General features: G+C 37.5%; 1 protein-coding gene across 1 annotated transcript in view; it reads left to right on the top strand.

Annotated features, from left to right (window-relative positions):
* Positions 1-12,437, top strand: part of PXDNL (peroxidasin like) — a 489,791-nt gene that overhangs the window by 449,571 nt on the left and 27,783 nt on the right. Inside the window, exon 20 of the mRNA XM_078072396.1 lies at positions 11,309-11,423. Coding sequence (XP_077928522.1) covers positions 11,309-11,423 — 115 coding nt within the window. The remainder of the gene's footprint in view (positions 1-11,308; positions 11,424-12,437) is intronic.

Genomic DNA, 12,437 nt, shown 5'->3' on the forward strand with positions numbered 1-12,437 from the left:
TTAAATTAATCATTAATGTCCAGGACTCTGTGTCCTGACATGTCTCCTTACCATGTGTCCATCTCTGGGCCAGACCAGATGGGGTCTGAGTTTGGATATGATTCATAGGGATTGCAATCTACATACCTATTGAAATAAACTTTCCTTTTTTCAGTACTCACTGCCAAGCAGGCTGACATCACGTTTCTACTAGTTTAATTTGACAATACCTTTAAATAGCAAATTGTTACTTTTATGCAAGTTCTGCAAATTGTTCTGTGCTGTTTTTCACTATAAAGAAATGTAAATGTAAAAAAAAAAATCCTGAAGTGTTTATACCAGTTATTTTCAGGGAAATTGTTTTTTAAACTCATTTGGAATTGCCTTGAAAAACTGTCTACAAACACATTACCTTAAGTTTTAATTCATTCAACAACATTTTTTGAATGTTAGTTCTATGCTTATGAACAAAAACATTTATAACTTTGACATTATGCAAAAGTTGCTTATGAACTAAATAAGTCAGTCATCTTATTCTCTAAAGTTTCTTCCAAAAATAAGAGCCACATTTGAGCTTAATCTGTGTATGACATTCTTTCAGAGTGCTTTACTTTCCTTAACTCATTTAATGCTCTAACCAACTCCATGAGATAAATTGTGTTATCATCCTCATGTATAGATGAGAGAATGGAGGCAACAAGTTTAAATAGCTTATCCAAAGTAATATATTTCAAATGTGGAAGACACGGTATAAACCCAAATAGCTTGAATCCTTCAATCAAACTCTTAAACACAGAAAATAACAAAGAACTGGATATTTTAAAATATCCATTTGGCCACTTTGATTTCATTCATTCATTCATTAGAATATTTATTCAGTGTGGATCATGTTCAGGTGCTGTACTATGTGGTGAGGATAAACTGGTAGGTAGGATGGAGCCCTCCTCTCTGCTCTCTCCTTAGCCAATGGAGAATAGTAGACAGATGTACAGAGTGCTAAGAGAATGTAATGAATTTCCATCTGACCTGGTCCTAGCAGTTTAAGAAAGGCTTCTTAGAGATGGTGACATAACACCTCTGGTGTTTGTTACTCAGGTGAGAGAGACCAAATAAAGTTGGAGCTGGATGATTAGCCATGAATCGTGCATTAGAGAGAAATGAGGCTGGAGACAGAAGAATGTGTGCATAAGGAAGGATTTTGTTTGACACAGTAAAGATCTAGGGCTTCATTCATAGTGCAAAGGCTGAGGGATTGGTTGGGGGGTCAACTAAGGCTGCACTGAATGGGAAGTTACATGTACTCATGCACACACACGTTGCATTATGCTTCTTGAAAATGAGCCATATTGCTTTATCTTCATCTGCACCTCCTCCTAATGGTGTCTTGAAATATATCTGCTGTTATTTATTTCATGCCTCCCCTAAGTCATATGTAGACCAGAAATTTGACAATATTTTTGAGCCAATATGAATTCAAGTCATCTCCTTTTATCTTTCACTCTAGATCTAGTCATCCATCCAACCGTCCATCCATCCATCCATCCACTCATCCATTCATTCAGTTAACAAATAATGATACCATTATTCCGAAGTTGCACAAACCACATATTCAAGAGTTTTAATCTTGTTATTTCTATTTTTCTCATTCCTTGCTGTAGTGTAGCAGTAAAGAGGTTGGACTTTTGAAACAAAATGTCTGGATTCAAATCCTGGCTCTTCCATAAAAAGCTGTAGTACCTTGGAGAAGATAATGTAACATCTCTGTCTTAGTTTCCTCAATTTAACACTAGGGATAATAATACCCATCACATGTTACTATAAAGTTTCAAATTAATAATTGATGTTAGGCCTAAGAACAGAGTTTGACCAAGTGTATATACATATTTATATAAGATATATATGCATAGGTATAAAACCGAAGTATCTACCAAATTAACATACTGTTTTAATTCAAATGTTGTTTGCATAAGAGCCAAACATTCAGCAATTAAGGATGCTTTGCCTCTGCAGCAATAACTGGGGATAAATACCAAGGTGAATTAAAAAAAAAAAGAAGTCAGGAATAAAACAACTGTCACATTAAAAGAAAGAACTGCCTGGTCATTGCAACCCTAGTGGGTTGCTCACCCCACTCTCAACGCTCATTCTCCAGTGGAAAAAGGGTACAGGGGAATGCTTCTCTGTGTTTCTGTTCTCATATGTGTATCACTATATACCTGTTACATTACAAACACAACTAATTCTTTCCTTTTCGGATTTATGTATATGACCTTGCATATTCTACTGGTGCTTTAAAATAAATTCTAAAGTTCTATCTTCCTAAAAAATAAATGAAAGACGATAGATAATGTGAGTTGACCTGCAGCCCATTTCTGTACTTTTTTTTTTTAAATTTAATTTTATGTTATGTTAATCACCATACATTAAATCATTATTTTTTGATGTACTGTTCCATGATTCATTGTTTGTGTATAACACCCAGTGCTCCATTCTGTACGTGCCCTCTTTAATACCCATCACCAAGCTAACCCATCCCCCAAACCCCGTCCCCTCTAGAACCCTCAGTTTGTTTCTCAGAGTCCATAGTCTCTCATGGTTCGTCTTCCCCTCTGATTTCCCCCCTTTCATTTTACCCGTCCTACTATCTTCTTCTTTTTTTTTTTTAACATATAATGTATTATTTGTTTCAGAGGTACAGGTTTGCGAATGAAAAGTCTCACACAATTCAAGCGCTCGCCATAGCACATACCCTCCCCCATGTCTATCACCCAGCCACCCATCCCTCCTACCCTCCCACCACTCCAGCAATGCTCAGTTTGTTTCCTGAGATTAAGAATTCCTCAAATCAGTGAGATCATATGATACATGTCTTTCTCTGATTGACTTATTTTGCTCAGCATAACACCCTCCAGTTCCATCCACATCGTTGCAAATGGCAAGATTTCATTCCTTTTGATCGCTGCAATATTCCATTGTATATATATATGACTTCTTCTTTATCCATTCATCTGTCGATGGACATCTTGGCTCTTTCCATAGTTTGCCTATTGTGGACATTGCTGCTATAAACATCGGGGTGCACGTACCCCTTCGGATCCCTACATTTGTATCTTTGGGGTAAATACCCAGTAGTGCAATTGCTGGATCATATGATAGCTCTATTTTCAATTTTTTGAGGAACCTCCATACTGTTTTCCAGAGTGGCTGCACCAGCTTGCATTCCCACCAACAGTGTAGGAAGGTTCCCCTTTCTCCACATCCCCGCCAACATCTGTCATTTCCTGACTTGTTAATTTTAGCCATTCTGACTGGTGTGAGGTGGTATCTCATTGAGGTTTTGATTTGGATTTCCCTGATGCTGAGCGATGTTGAACACTTTTTCATGTGGCTGTTGGCCATTTGGATGTCTTCTTTGGAAAAATGTCTGTTCATGTCTTCTGCCCATTTCTTGATTGGATCATTTGTTCTTTGGGTGTTGAGTTTACTAAGTTCTTTATAGATTTTGGATACTAGCCCTTTATCTGATATGTCATTTGCAAATATCTTCTCCCATTCTGTCAGTTGTCTTTTGGTTTTGTTGACTATTTGCTTTGCTGTGCAGAAGCTTTTTATCTTGATGAAGTCCCAATAGTTCATTTTTGATCTTGCTTCCCTTGTCTTTGGCGATGTTTCTAGGAAGAAGTTGCTGCGGCTGAGGTTGAAGAAGTTGCTGCCTGTGTTCTCCTTTAGGATTTTGATGGACTCCTGTCTCACATTTAGGTCTTTCAATCATTTTGAGTCTATTTTTGTGTGTGGTATAAGGAAATGGTCGAGTTTCATTCTTCTGCAAGTGGCTGTCCAATTTTCCCAACACCATTTGTTGAAGAGACTGTCTTTTTTCCATTGGACATTCTTTCCTGCTTTGTCAAAGATTAGTTGACCATAGAGTTGAGGGTCCATTTCTGGGCTCTTTTCTGTTCCATTGATCTATGTGTCTGATTTTGTGCCAGTACCATACTGTCTTGATGACGACAGCTTTGTAATAGAGTTTGAAGTCCAGAATTGTGACACCGCCAACTTTGCTTTTCTTTTTCAACATTCTTCTGGCTATTCGGGGTCTTTTCTGGTTCCATACAAGTTTTAGGATTATTTGTTCCATTTCTTTGAAAAAAGTGGATGGTCTTTTGATAGGGATTGCATTGAATGTGTAGATTGCTCTAGGTAGCATTGACATCTTCACAATATTTCTTCTTCCAATCCATGAGCATGGAACGTTTTTCCATTTCTTTGTCTCTTCCTCAATTTCTTTCATGAGTATGCTATAGTTTTCTGAGTACAGAGTCTTTGCCTCTTTGGTTAGATTTATTCCTAGGTATCTCATGGTTTTGGGTGCAATTGTAAATGGGATCAACTCCTTAATTTCTCTTTCTTCTGTCTTATTGTTGGTGTATAGGAATGCCACTGATTTCTGTGCATTGATATTATATCCTGCCACTTTGCTGAATTCCTATATGAGTTCTAGCAGTTTTGGGGTGGAGTGTTTTGGGTTTTCCACATAAAGTATCATATCATCTACAAAGAGTGCGAGTTTGACTTCTTCCTTGCCGATTTGGATGCCTTTTATTTCTTTTTGTTGTCTGATTGCGGTGGCTAGGACTTCTAATACTATGTTGAATAGCAGTGGTGATAGTGGACATCCCTGCCGTGTTCCTGACCTTAGGGGAAAGCTCTCAGTTTTTCCCCATTGAGAATGATATTCGCTGTGGGTTTTTCCTAGATGGCTTTTATGATATTGAGGTATGTACCCTCTATTCCTATACTCTGAAGAGTTTTGATCAAGAAAGGATGCGGTACTTTCTCAAATACTTTTTCTGCATCTTTTGAAAGGATCATATGGTTCTTGTTCTTTTCTTTCATTAATGTATTGTATCACATTGATTGCTTTGCAGATGTTGAACCAACCTTGCAGCCCAGGAATAAATCCCACTTGGTCGTGGTGAATAATCCTTTTAATGTACTGTTGGATCCTATTGGCTAGTATTTTGGTGAGATTTTTTGCATCCAAGTTCATCAAGGATATTGGTCTGTAATTCTCCTTTTTGATGGGTTCTTTGTATGGTTTTGGGATCAAGGTAATGCTGGCCTCATAAGACAAGTTTGGAAGTTTTCCTTCCATTTCGATTTTTTGGACAGTTTCAGAAGAATAGGTATTAATTCTTTAAATGTTTTGTAGAATTCACCTGGGAAGCCATCTGGCCCTGGGCTTTTGTTTGTTAGGAGATTTTTGATGACTGCTTCAATGTCCTTAGTGGTTATAGGTCTGTTCAGGTTTTCTATTTCTTCCTCGTTCAGTTTTGGTAGTTGATACATCTCTAGGAATGCATCCATTTCTTCCAGATTATCTAATTTGCTGCCATAGAGTTACTCATAATATGTTCTTATAATTTTTGTATTTCTTTGGTGTTGGTTGTGATCTCTCCTCTTTCGTTCATGATTTTATTTATTTGGGTCACTTCTCTTTTCTTTTTGATAAGTCTGGCCAGGGGTTTATCAATCTTGTTAATTCTTTCAAAGAACCAGCTCCTAGTTTCGTTGATCTGTTCTACTGTTCTTTTGGTTTCTATTTCATTGATTTCTGCTCTGATCTTTATTATTTCTCTTCTCCTGTTGGGTTTAGGCTTTACTTGCTGTTCTTTCTCCAGCTTCTTTAGGTGTACGGTTAGGTTGTGTATTTGAGCCCTTTCTTGTTTCTTGAGAAGGGCTTGTATTGCTATATACTTTCCTCTTAGGACTGCCTTGGCTGCATCCCAAAGATTTGGAACAGTTGTGTTTTCATTTTCATTGGTTTCCATGAATTTTTTTAATTCTTCTTTAATTTCCTAATAGACCCATTCATTCATTAGTAGGATGCTCTCTAGGTCCATGTATTTCAGTTCTTTCTGACTTTCCTCTTGTGATTGAGTTCTAGTTTCAAAGCATTGTGGTCTGAAAATATGCAGGGAATGATCCCAATCTTTTGGTACCGGTTGAGACTGATTTATGACCTAGGATGTGATCTATTCTGGAGAATGTTCCATGGGCACTAGAGAAGAATGTGTATTCTGTTGCTTTGGGATGGAATGTTCTGAATATATTTGTGAAGTCCATTTGGTCCAGTGTATCATTTAAAGTCTTTATTTCCTTGTTGATCTTTTACTTAGATGATCTGTCCATTTCAGTGAGGGGGTTGTTAAAATCCCCCACTATTACTGTATTGTTGTCAATGTGTTTCTTTGCTTTTGTTATTAATTGCCTTATATAATTGGCTGCTCCCATGTTAGGGGCATAGATATTTACAATTGTTAGATCTTCTTGTTGGATAGACACTTTAAGTATGATATAGTGTCCTTCTTCATCTCTTATTGTAGTCTTTGGTTTAAAATCTAATTTGTCTGATATAAGGATTGCCCCCCCCCAGCTTTCTTTTGGTGTCCATTAGCAGGGTAAATTATTTTCCACCCCGTCACGTTCAATCTAAGGGTGTCTTTGGGTCTAAAATGAGTCCCTTGCAGACAGCATATCGATGGGTCCTGTTTTTTTTATCCAATCTGATAGCCTGTGTCTTTTGATTGGGGCATTTAGCCCATTTACATTCAGGATAACTATTGAAAGATATGAATTTAGTGCCATTGTATTGCCTGTCAGGTGACTGTTACTGTATATTGTCTGTGTTCCTTTCTGGTCTATGTTACTTTTAGGCTCTCTCCTTGCTTAGAAGACCCCTTTCAAGATTTCTTGTAGGGCTGGTTTCCTGTTTGCATATTTCTTTAGTTTTTGCCCTGGAAGCTATTTATCTCTCCTTCTATTTTCAATGACAGCCTAGCTAGATATAGTATTCTTGGCTATATATTTTTCTCATTTAGTACTCTGAATATATCATGCCAGTCCTTTCTGGCCTGCCAGGTCTCTGTGGATAGGTCTGTTGCCAATCTTATGTTTCTACCATTGTAGTTTACAGATCTCTTCTCCCGAGCTGCTTTCAGGATTTTGTCTTTGTCTCTGAGACTCGTAAGTTTTACTCTTAGATGTCGAGGTGTTGACCTATTTTTATTGATTTTGAGGGGTGTTTCCTGGATTTTGATGTCTGTTTCCTTCCACAAATTAGGGAAGTTCTCTGCTATAATATGCTCCAGTATACCTTCTGCCCCTCTCTCTCTTTCTTTTTCTTCTGGGATCCCAATTATTCTAATGTTGTTTCGTCTTATGGTATCGCTTATCTCTCGAATTCTGCCCTCGTGATCCAGTAGTTGTTTATCTCTCTTTTTCTCAGCTTCTTTATTTTCCATCATTTGGTCTTCTATATCACTGATTCTCTCTTCTGCCTCACTTATCCTAGCAGTTAGAGCCTCCATTTTTGATTGCACCTCATTAATAGCCTTTTTGATTTTGACTTGGTTAGATTTTAGTTCTTTTATTTCTCCAGAAAGGGTTTCTCTAATATCTTCCATGCTTTTTTCAAGCCTAACTAGTATCTTTAAAATTGTCATTCTGAACTCTAGCTCCAACATCTTACTAATGTCCGTATTGATCATGTCCCTGGCAGTCAGTACTGCTTCTTGTTCTTTTTGTTGAGGTGATTTTTTTCCGTCTTGTCATTTTGTCCAGAGGAGAATAAATGAATGAGAGAACAAAATGCTAACAGGGTAAAAACGACCCTAGAAAAATATACACTAAGCAAATCAGAAGAGACCTGAACCCGGGGGAAAAGAAAGGGAAAGAATGAAAAAAGAAAAAGAAAAAGATAAAACAAAACGAAACAAAAACAAAAACAGAATGTGATCAAATATGATCAGGCTGGTGCATAGTTTAGTGCCACACACTAGATTTTGGGCGTATTTTGGTCTGTTAGAAAAAAGTGCCTCCCAAAAATTAAAAGAAAGAAAAACTTATATATGTACAAAAGTAAGGGTAAATTCGATGAAGGGATGGAATATAATGTAGAGATGAAAATTATGAAAGATTTTATAAAAGGAATTGAGAGGATAAGAAGTTGGTTGAAAAAAGACAGAAGAGGATTAAAAAAAAAAAAGGTAGAGAATGTGATCAGGCAGGAGACTAGAACAAAGCCATACACTAGAGATTTAGGGTATATTTTGGTCTGTTAGAAAAAACTGTGTCCCAAAATTTTAACGAAAGAACAACTTATATATATATACCAAAAATAAGCTTAACTACTTTGAAGAGATAGAATATGGCTCTAAAAATGAAAAATAAAAATGTTTTTTTAAAAAAGGGATTGATAAGATGTTGGTTGAAAAAGGGAAAAAGAAAAATTCAAAAAAAAAAAGAAAAAGCAAAAACAGAAAATTAAAAAAATTAGCTTTGAAAGACTAAAGAATCATGAGGAAAAAGCCATGAATTTTATGTGCAGTATTCCCCTAGTGCTGGAGTTCTGCCGTTCTCATTGATCATTAACCTTGGTCTTGGCTGGCTGTTCTTGCTGATCTTCTGGGGGAGGGGCCTGTTGCAGTGGTTCTCAAATGTCTTTGCCTGGAGGCGGAATTGCCCTGCTAGGTAATCTGCTTGTGTTTGCTCTTGGGAGCTTTTGTTTCCTGTAAGCTTTCCGCACAGCCTTTGGAGGATGAGAGTGAAAATGGCAGCCCCCCAGTCTCCACCCCAGAGGACCCGAGAACCCAGGGTCCTACTCCTCAGTGAGCCCCCAGAGAAAAGCAGTCAATCACTCCCATCTCCCCGTCTCTGGCCACACTCCATGCTCACCCGGCCTGTGACCGAGCATTTCTATCTCTGGCACACGACCCCTTTTGGAGTCTCCAAACCCAGCAGATCCCTGTGGTGCACTCCCATGCTGCTCCTCCCAGGGGAGGTTGGGGAGTGTCCCCGGATCTGCCACTTGTTGGGTCCCTGCTGGAAGAGCAGTGGCCTGACTGTGCTGTGGATCACAGTTTATGGCGACCCTGAGCTGAGAGCCTGCTCCTCGGCTCCGTCTATGCAACTGGATTCCCTGCTCTGATACCTGGGAGCTCTGCCGCACTCAGGCACCCCCAGTCTTTCTGTGACTCCGAGGGTCCTGAGACCACACTGTCCCAGCGAGGGTTCCACCCCCTGCTTAGCCACTGAAGCAATGTCCCTCAGAGGAGCAGACTTCTAAAAGTTCCGATTTTGTGCTCCGCTGCTCTAATCACTTGCCAGTAGCAGCTGACAGAGGCCCCCTCGCCCACTGTCTATCTTCACAAATATCACCTCAGATTCACTTCTCTGCACGTCCTACCTTCCAGAAAGTGGTCGCTTTTCTGTTCAGAGAGTTGCTGCTATTCTTTTCTTCGATCTCCTGTTGAGTTCATATGTTTTCAGAATGGTTTGATCCCTATCTAGCTGAATTCCTGGGACCAGACAAAATTTTGATCTCCTACTCCTCTGCCATCTTGCTCCTCCTTCCTCTATACTTTTCCTTTTTATATGAGGATTTAAGGGGGAGATATATGGGCTTAACTGGAAATGCTGTGTTTTTCCACTTGCAAACTCTTCAAAACCAAGAACCATGCCTTATTCATTTTTATTTTCCCTACAGTACTTAGTCTAATAGTTTAGTAAGTTCCACATAAATATTTATTGACAAAAATTATATACTTTTCAGAAATAGAAAAACTAAATTTTACTATATGAGTGAAACCCATATATGTTAGTTGTGTTCTTTGTTTTCATTTCTATTTCTTTTTTTCTCACCTAGTTATGCAAATATTTATGGATTATTGGTTATTGATAAGGTGCTAGGTTGAAGTAATGGTGTAAAAGTAGGCACATATAGATCTGTTAGTATACTGCATAGCTTTATCTATAATGTCTCGATACTATAGTTTCAAAAGTAACACATGCAACATTTTCAACTGCATGCATTTCCCACCAGTTCACTGGCAAAGCTTGCCCATTGAGGTAGTTTGTCATTGCCACAGTTCTACCTCCCTTCTTGAGTACTTCTCTGTCCTTGGGAAGAATTCTGTACCTCCATGTTCCTCTTCAATTGTCCAAAGTCTCACACCTGTCCTAGGGCTCAGCCCACCGTCAGACTTGGAATAATCCATTTCTCTCTGCTTACTTACATTTACTGTTTTTAAATTGTTTAAATTATGACTGTTTCTTATTGAAAACTGGGACAAAACAAAGGATAGAGGTAGAATAAGAAAAAAGAAATAACAACCATAACAATGTTCTAGACACATCACTGTCACCATTTTGACATGTTGTCATTTCAGTTTATTTTTTATATGTTTTAATATTGGTAAATTCATATTGCATAACAAAGTTTTACTTTTCTTTTGTGTCTAATTTTATAGCATTTGCCATTTATTTTGTTATTTAAAAATCAACTTAAATTTTATCTTCAGCTTTGCTTAACAATTTATCATGGGGCATATTCCTCTTGATTTTAATTTATATATGCTAAGGTGAAGATGTAAGTTGTCTTTACATCTCTCCCTTCCCTAAGAAATAACTCCCTTCCCTAAGAAATAACTTGCTCATTGCCCAACACAAAAAGCTGTAGGGTAATTCCTTGTACCCCTCCAATTTATGCTGTCCAGTGTAACCTTTTAGATTCAAGTGCATAGTGAAATGTTCTGGGATTGTTATCATGTTCCACTTCAATCTATTTTTTATTCCAGTATTAAAAATTCTTTTTTTTTTTTTTTTGAGCTTTATATATAGTAGTTTTAGTATTTGGAAAGGTAGGTTCCTACATCATTGTTTTTCCTCTTCTCAATATACATAGTTTCCAATCCAACTGTTTTCAGATGAAATTTAAAGAGCATTTGTTGTTGTTGTTTTGTATTTATATAAAAATTTTCATAACATTCTCATGTGTTTTTATTGTGGTGAAAAACACATAACAAAAAAATTTACTATGCTAGCCATTTTAAGTGTACAGTACAGTAGTGTTAACTATATGCACATTGTTGTGCAATAGAGGTCATGAAAAACAAAAAACTAGCCTTGAGTTAGTAGCAGGTGTTGATTAAGTAATTTGAGGAGCTCAGAATTTCAAGCATTCTGTCTACCACGTTTTTGTTCCTTTCCTCATTTTCAAGTCCTCTAAGTGAAAAAAATGTACCCCATGATCAGTGTTCTTGCTCAGATTCAGCTTTCTCTCCCTATGGAGACTCTATGGATTTTGCAAACTGCCTTGGTATTTCATCTGCTTTGGTAAAAACAGAGATGCAGCCACTTGCAAAACCAGAAACCTGTAATTGAACTGACTGAAGAGCTATCCATCTCCCTCCTCAATTGAAGAGATACTCTAGACAGGAAGATGATGCCAATCTCACACAATGCTCATGTGGATACTTTTTCCCCACAGACTGTAGGAGTAGAGGACAGTTCAGAGCATTCACACAAGAATCTCGAGAGAAACGCTCTGCTCAGTACAGCTATCCTGATGAGAAAGATAAGGACTTAAGTGATCTAATCAGTAGGTATGTACATAAATTTCTAATTTCTTTGGGCTATTTACCATAGATTTATTTCAAATATACAATTTGAGGGGTTTTATAGAAACCATGGTTGACTCATTTACATATAGGATAAATTATACAACGATGAACAAATAAATAAATTTTGTGATAAATATGGGTTCCTTTTCATTCTGGGACATCATATCCAGGGCATGCTTAGCAATAAATATTTCTCAATAAAGTACAGAAAATTGCACATCATAGATGTTATTTATGATTCCTTAAATCACATTATGGATATTGCTGTTTTTAAAATTCTTTTCAAAAATAGGAAACTCAGCATACTGTTTGTAAGAAAAGTAATAATATTTTTCAAACTAAGTTGATTTTAATTCATGTATAGTGTCTTGCAAGGAAGGTTTAATTTGTGATCAAGATGGGATATTTTTGATCCCTCAGGATATTGAGAAATGTCAATCTTATTCCTTTGAAATCTGTTAGGACTTCTCCTGTGACACTCATATACAAGCTTCATATATAGTTAACTTCTTTACAAAGTTTCTCCTCACACTTGTCTTGGAAGCCTCCGGAAACAGAAACAATGACTTGAGCATGGGTGTATACAGTAGCTCCTTTTCACTGAGTAAATATTCAGTAGACGCTTGTATAATTAAATTACCAAAAACAAACATACAAACATAATTGACAGTCCGGTAGGAGAGATACTATTGAAGACACTTTTTTTTTTTTTTTTTTAAGATTTTATTCATTTATTTGACAGAGAGAGAGATAGCGAGAGCAGGAACACAAGCAGGGTGAGCGAGGGAGAGGGAGAAGTGGGCTCCCCGCTCAGCAGGGAGCCCGATGTGGGGCTCGATCCCAGGACTCTGGGATCATGACCTGAGCTGAAGGCAGACGCTTAACGACTGAGCCACCCAGGTGCCCCGAAGACACTTTGTTATCACACACTAGTAACTTTGTCTTTCGTAGCAGCCTCCTAGGTATTGTAATTCAGTCAAATTCAAAATACAGTTT

This window comes from Halichoerus grypus, chromosome 5 (genome assembly GCF_964656455.1).
Source record: "Halichoerus grypus chromosome 5, mHalGry1.hap1.1, whole genome shotgun sequence".
Lineage (NCBI taxonomy): Eukaryota > Metazoa > Chordata > Mammalia > Carnivora > Phocidae > Halichoerus > Halichoerus grypus.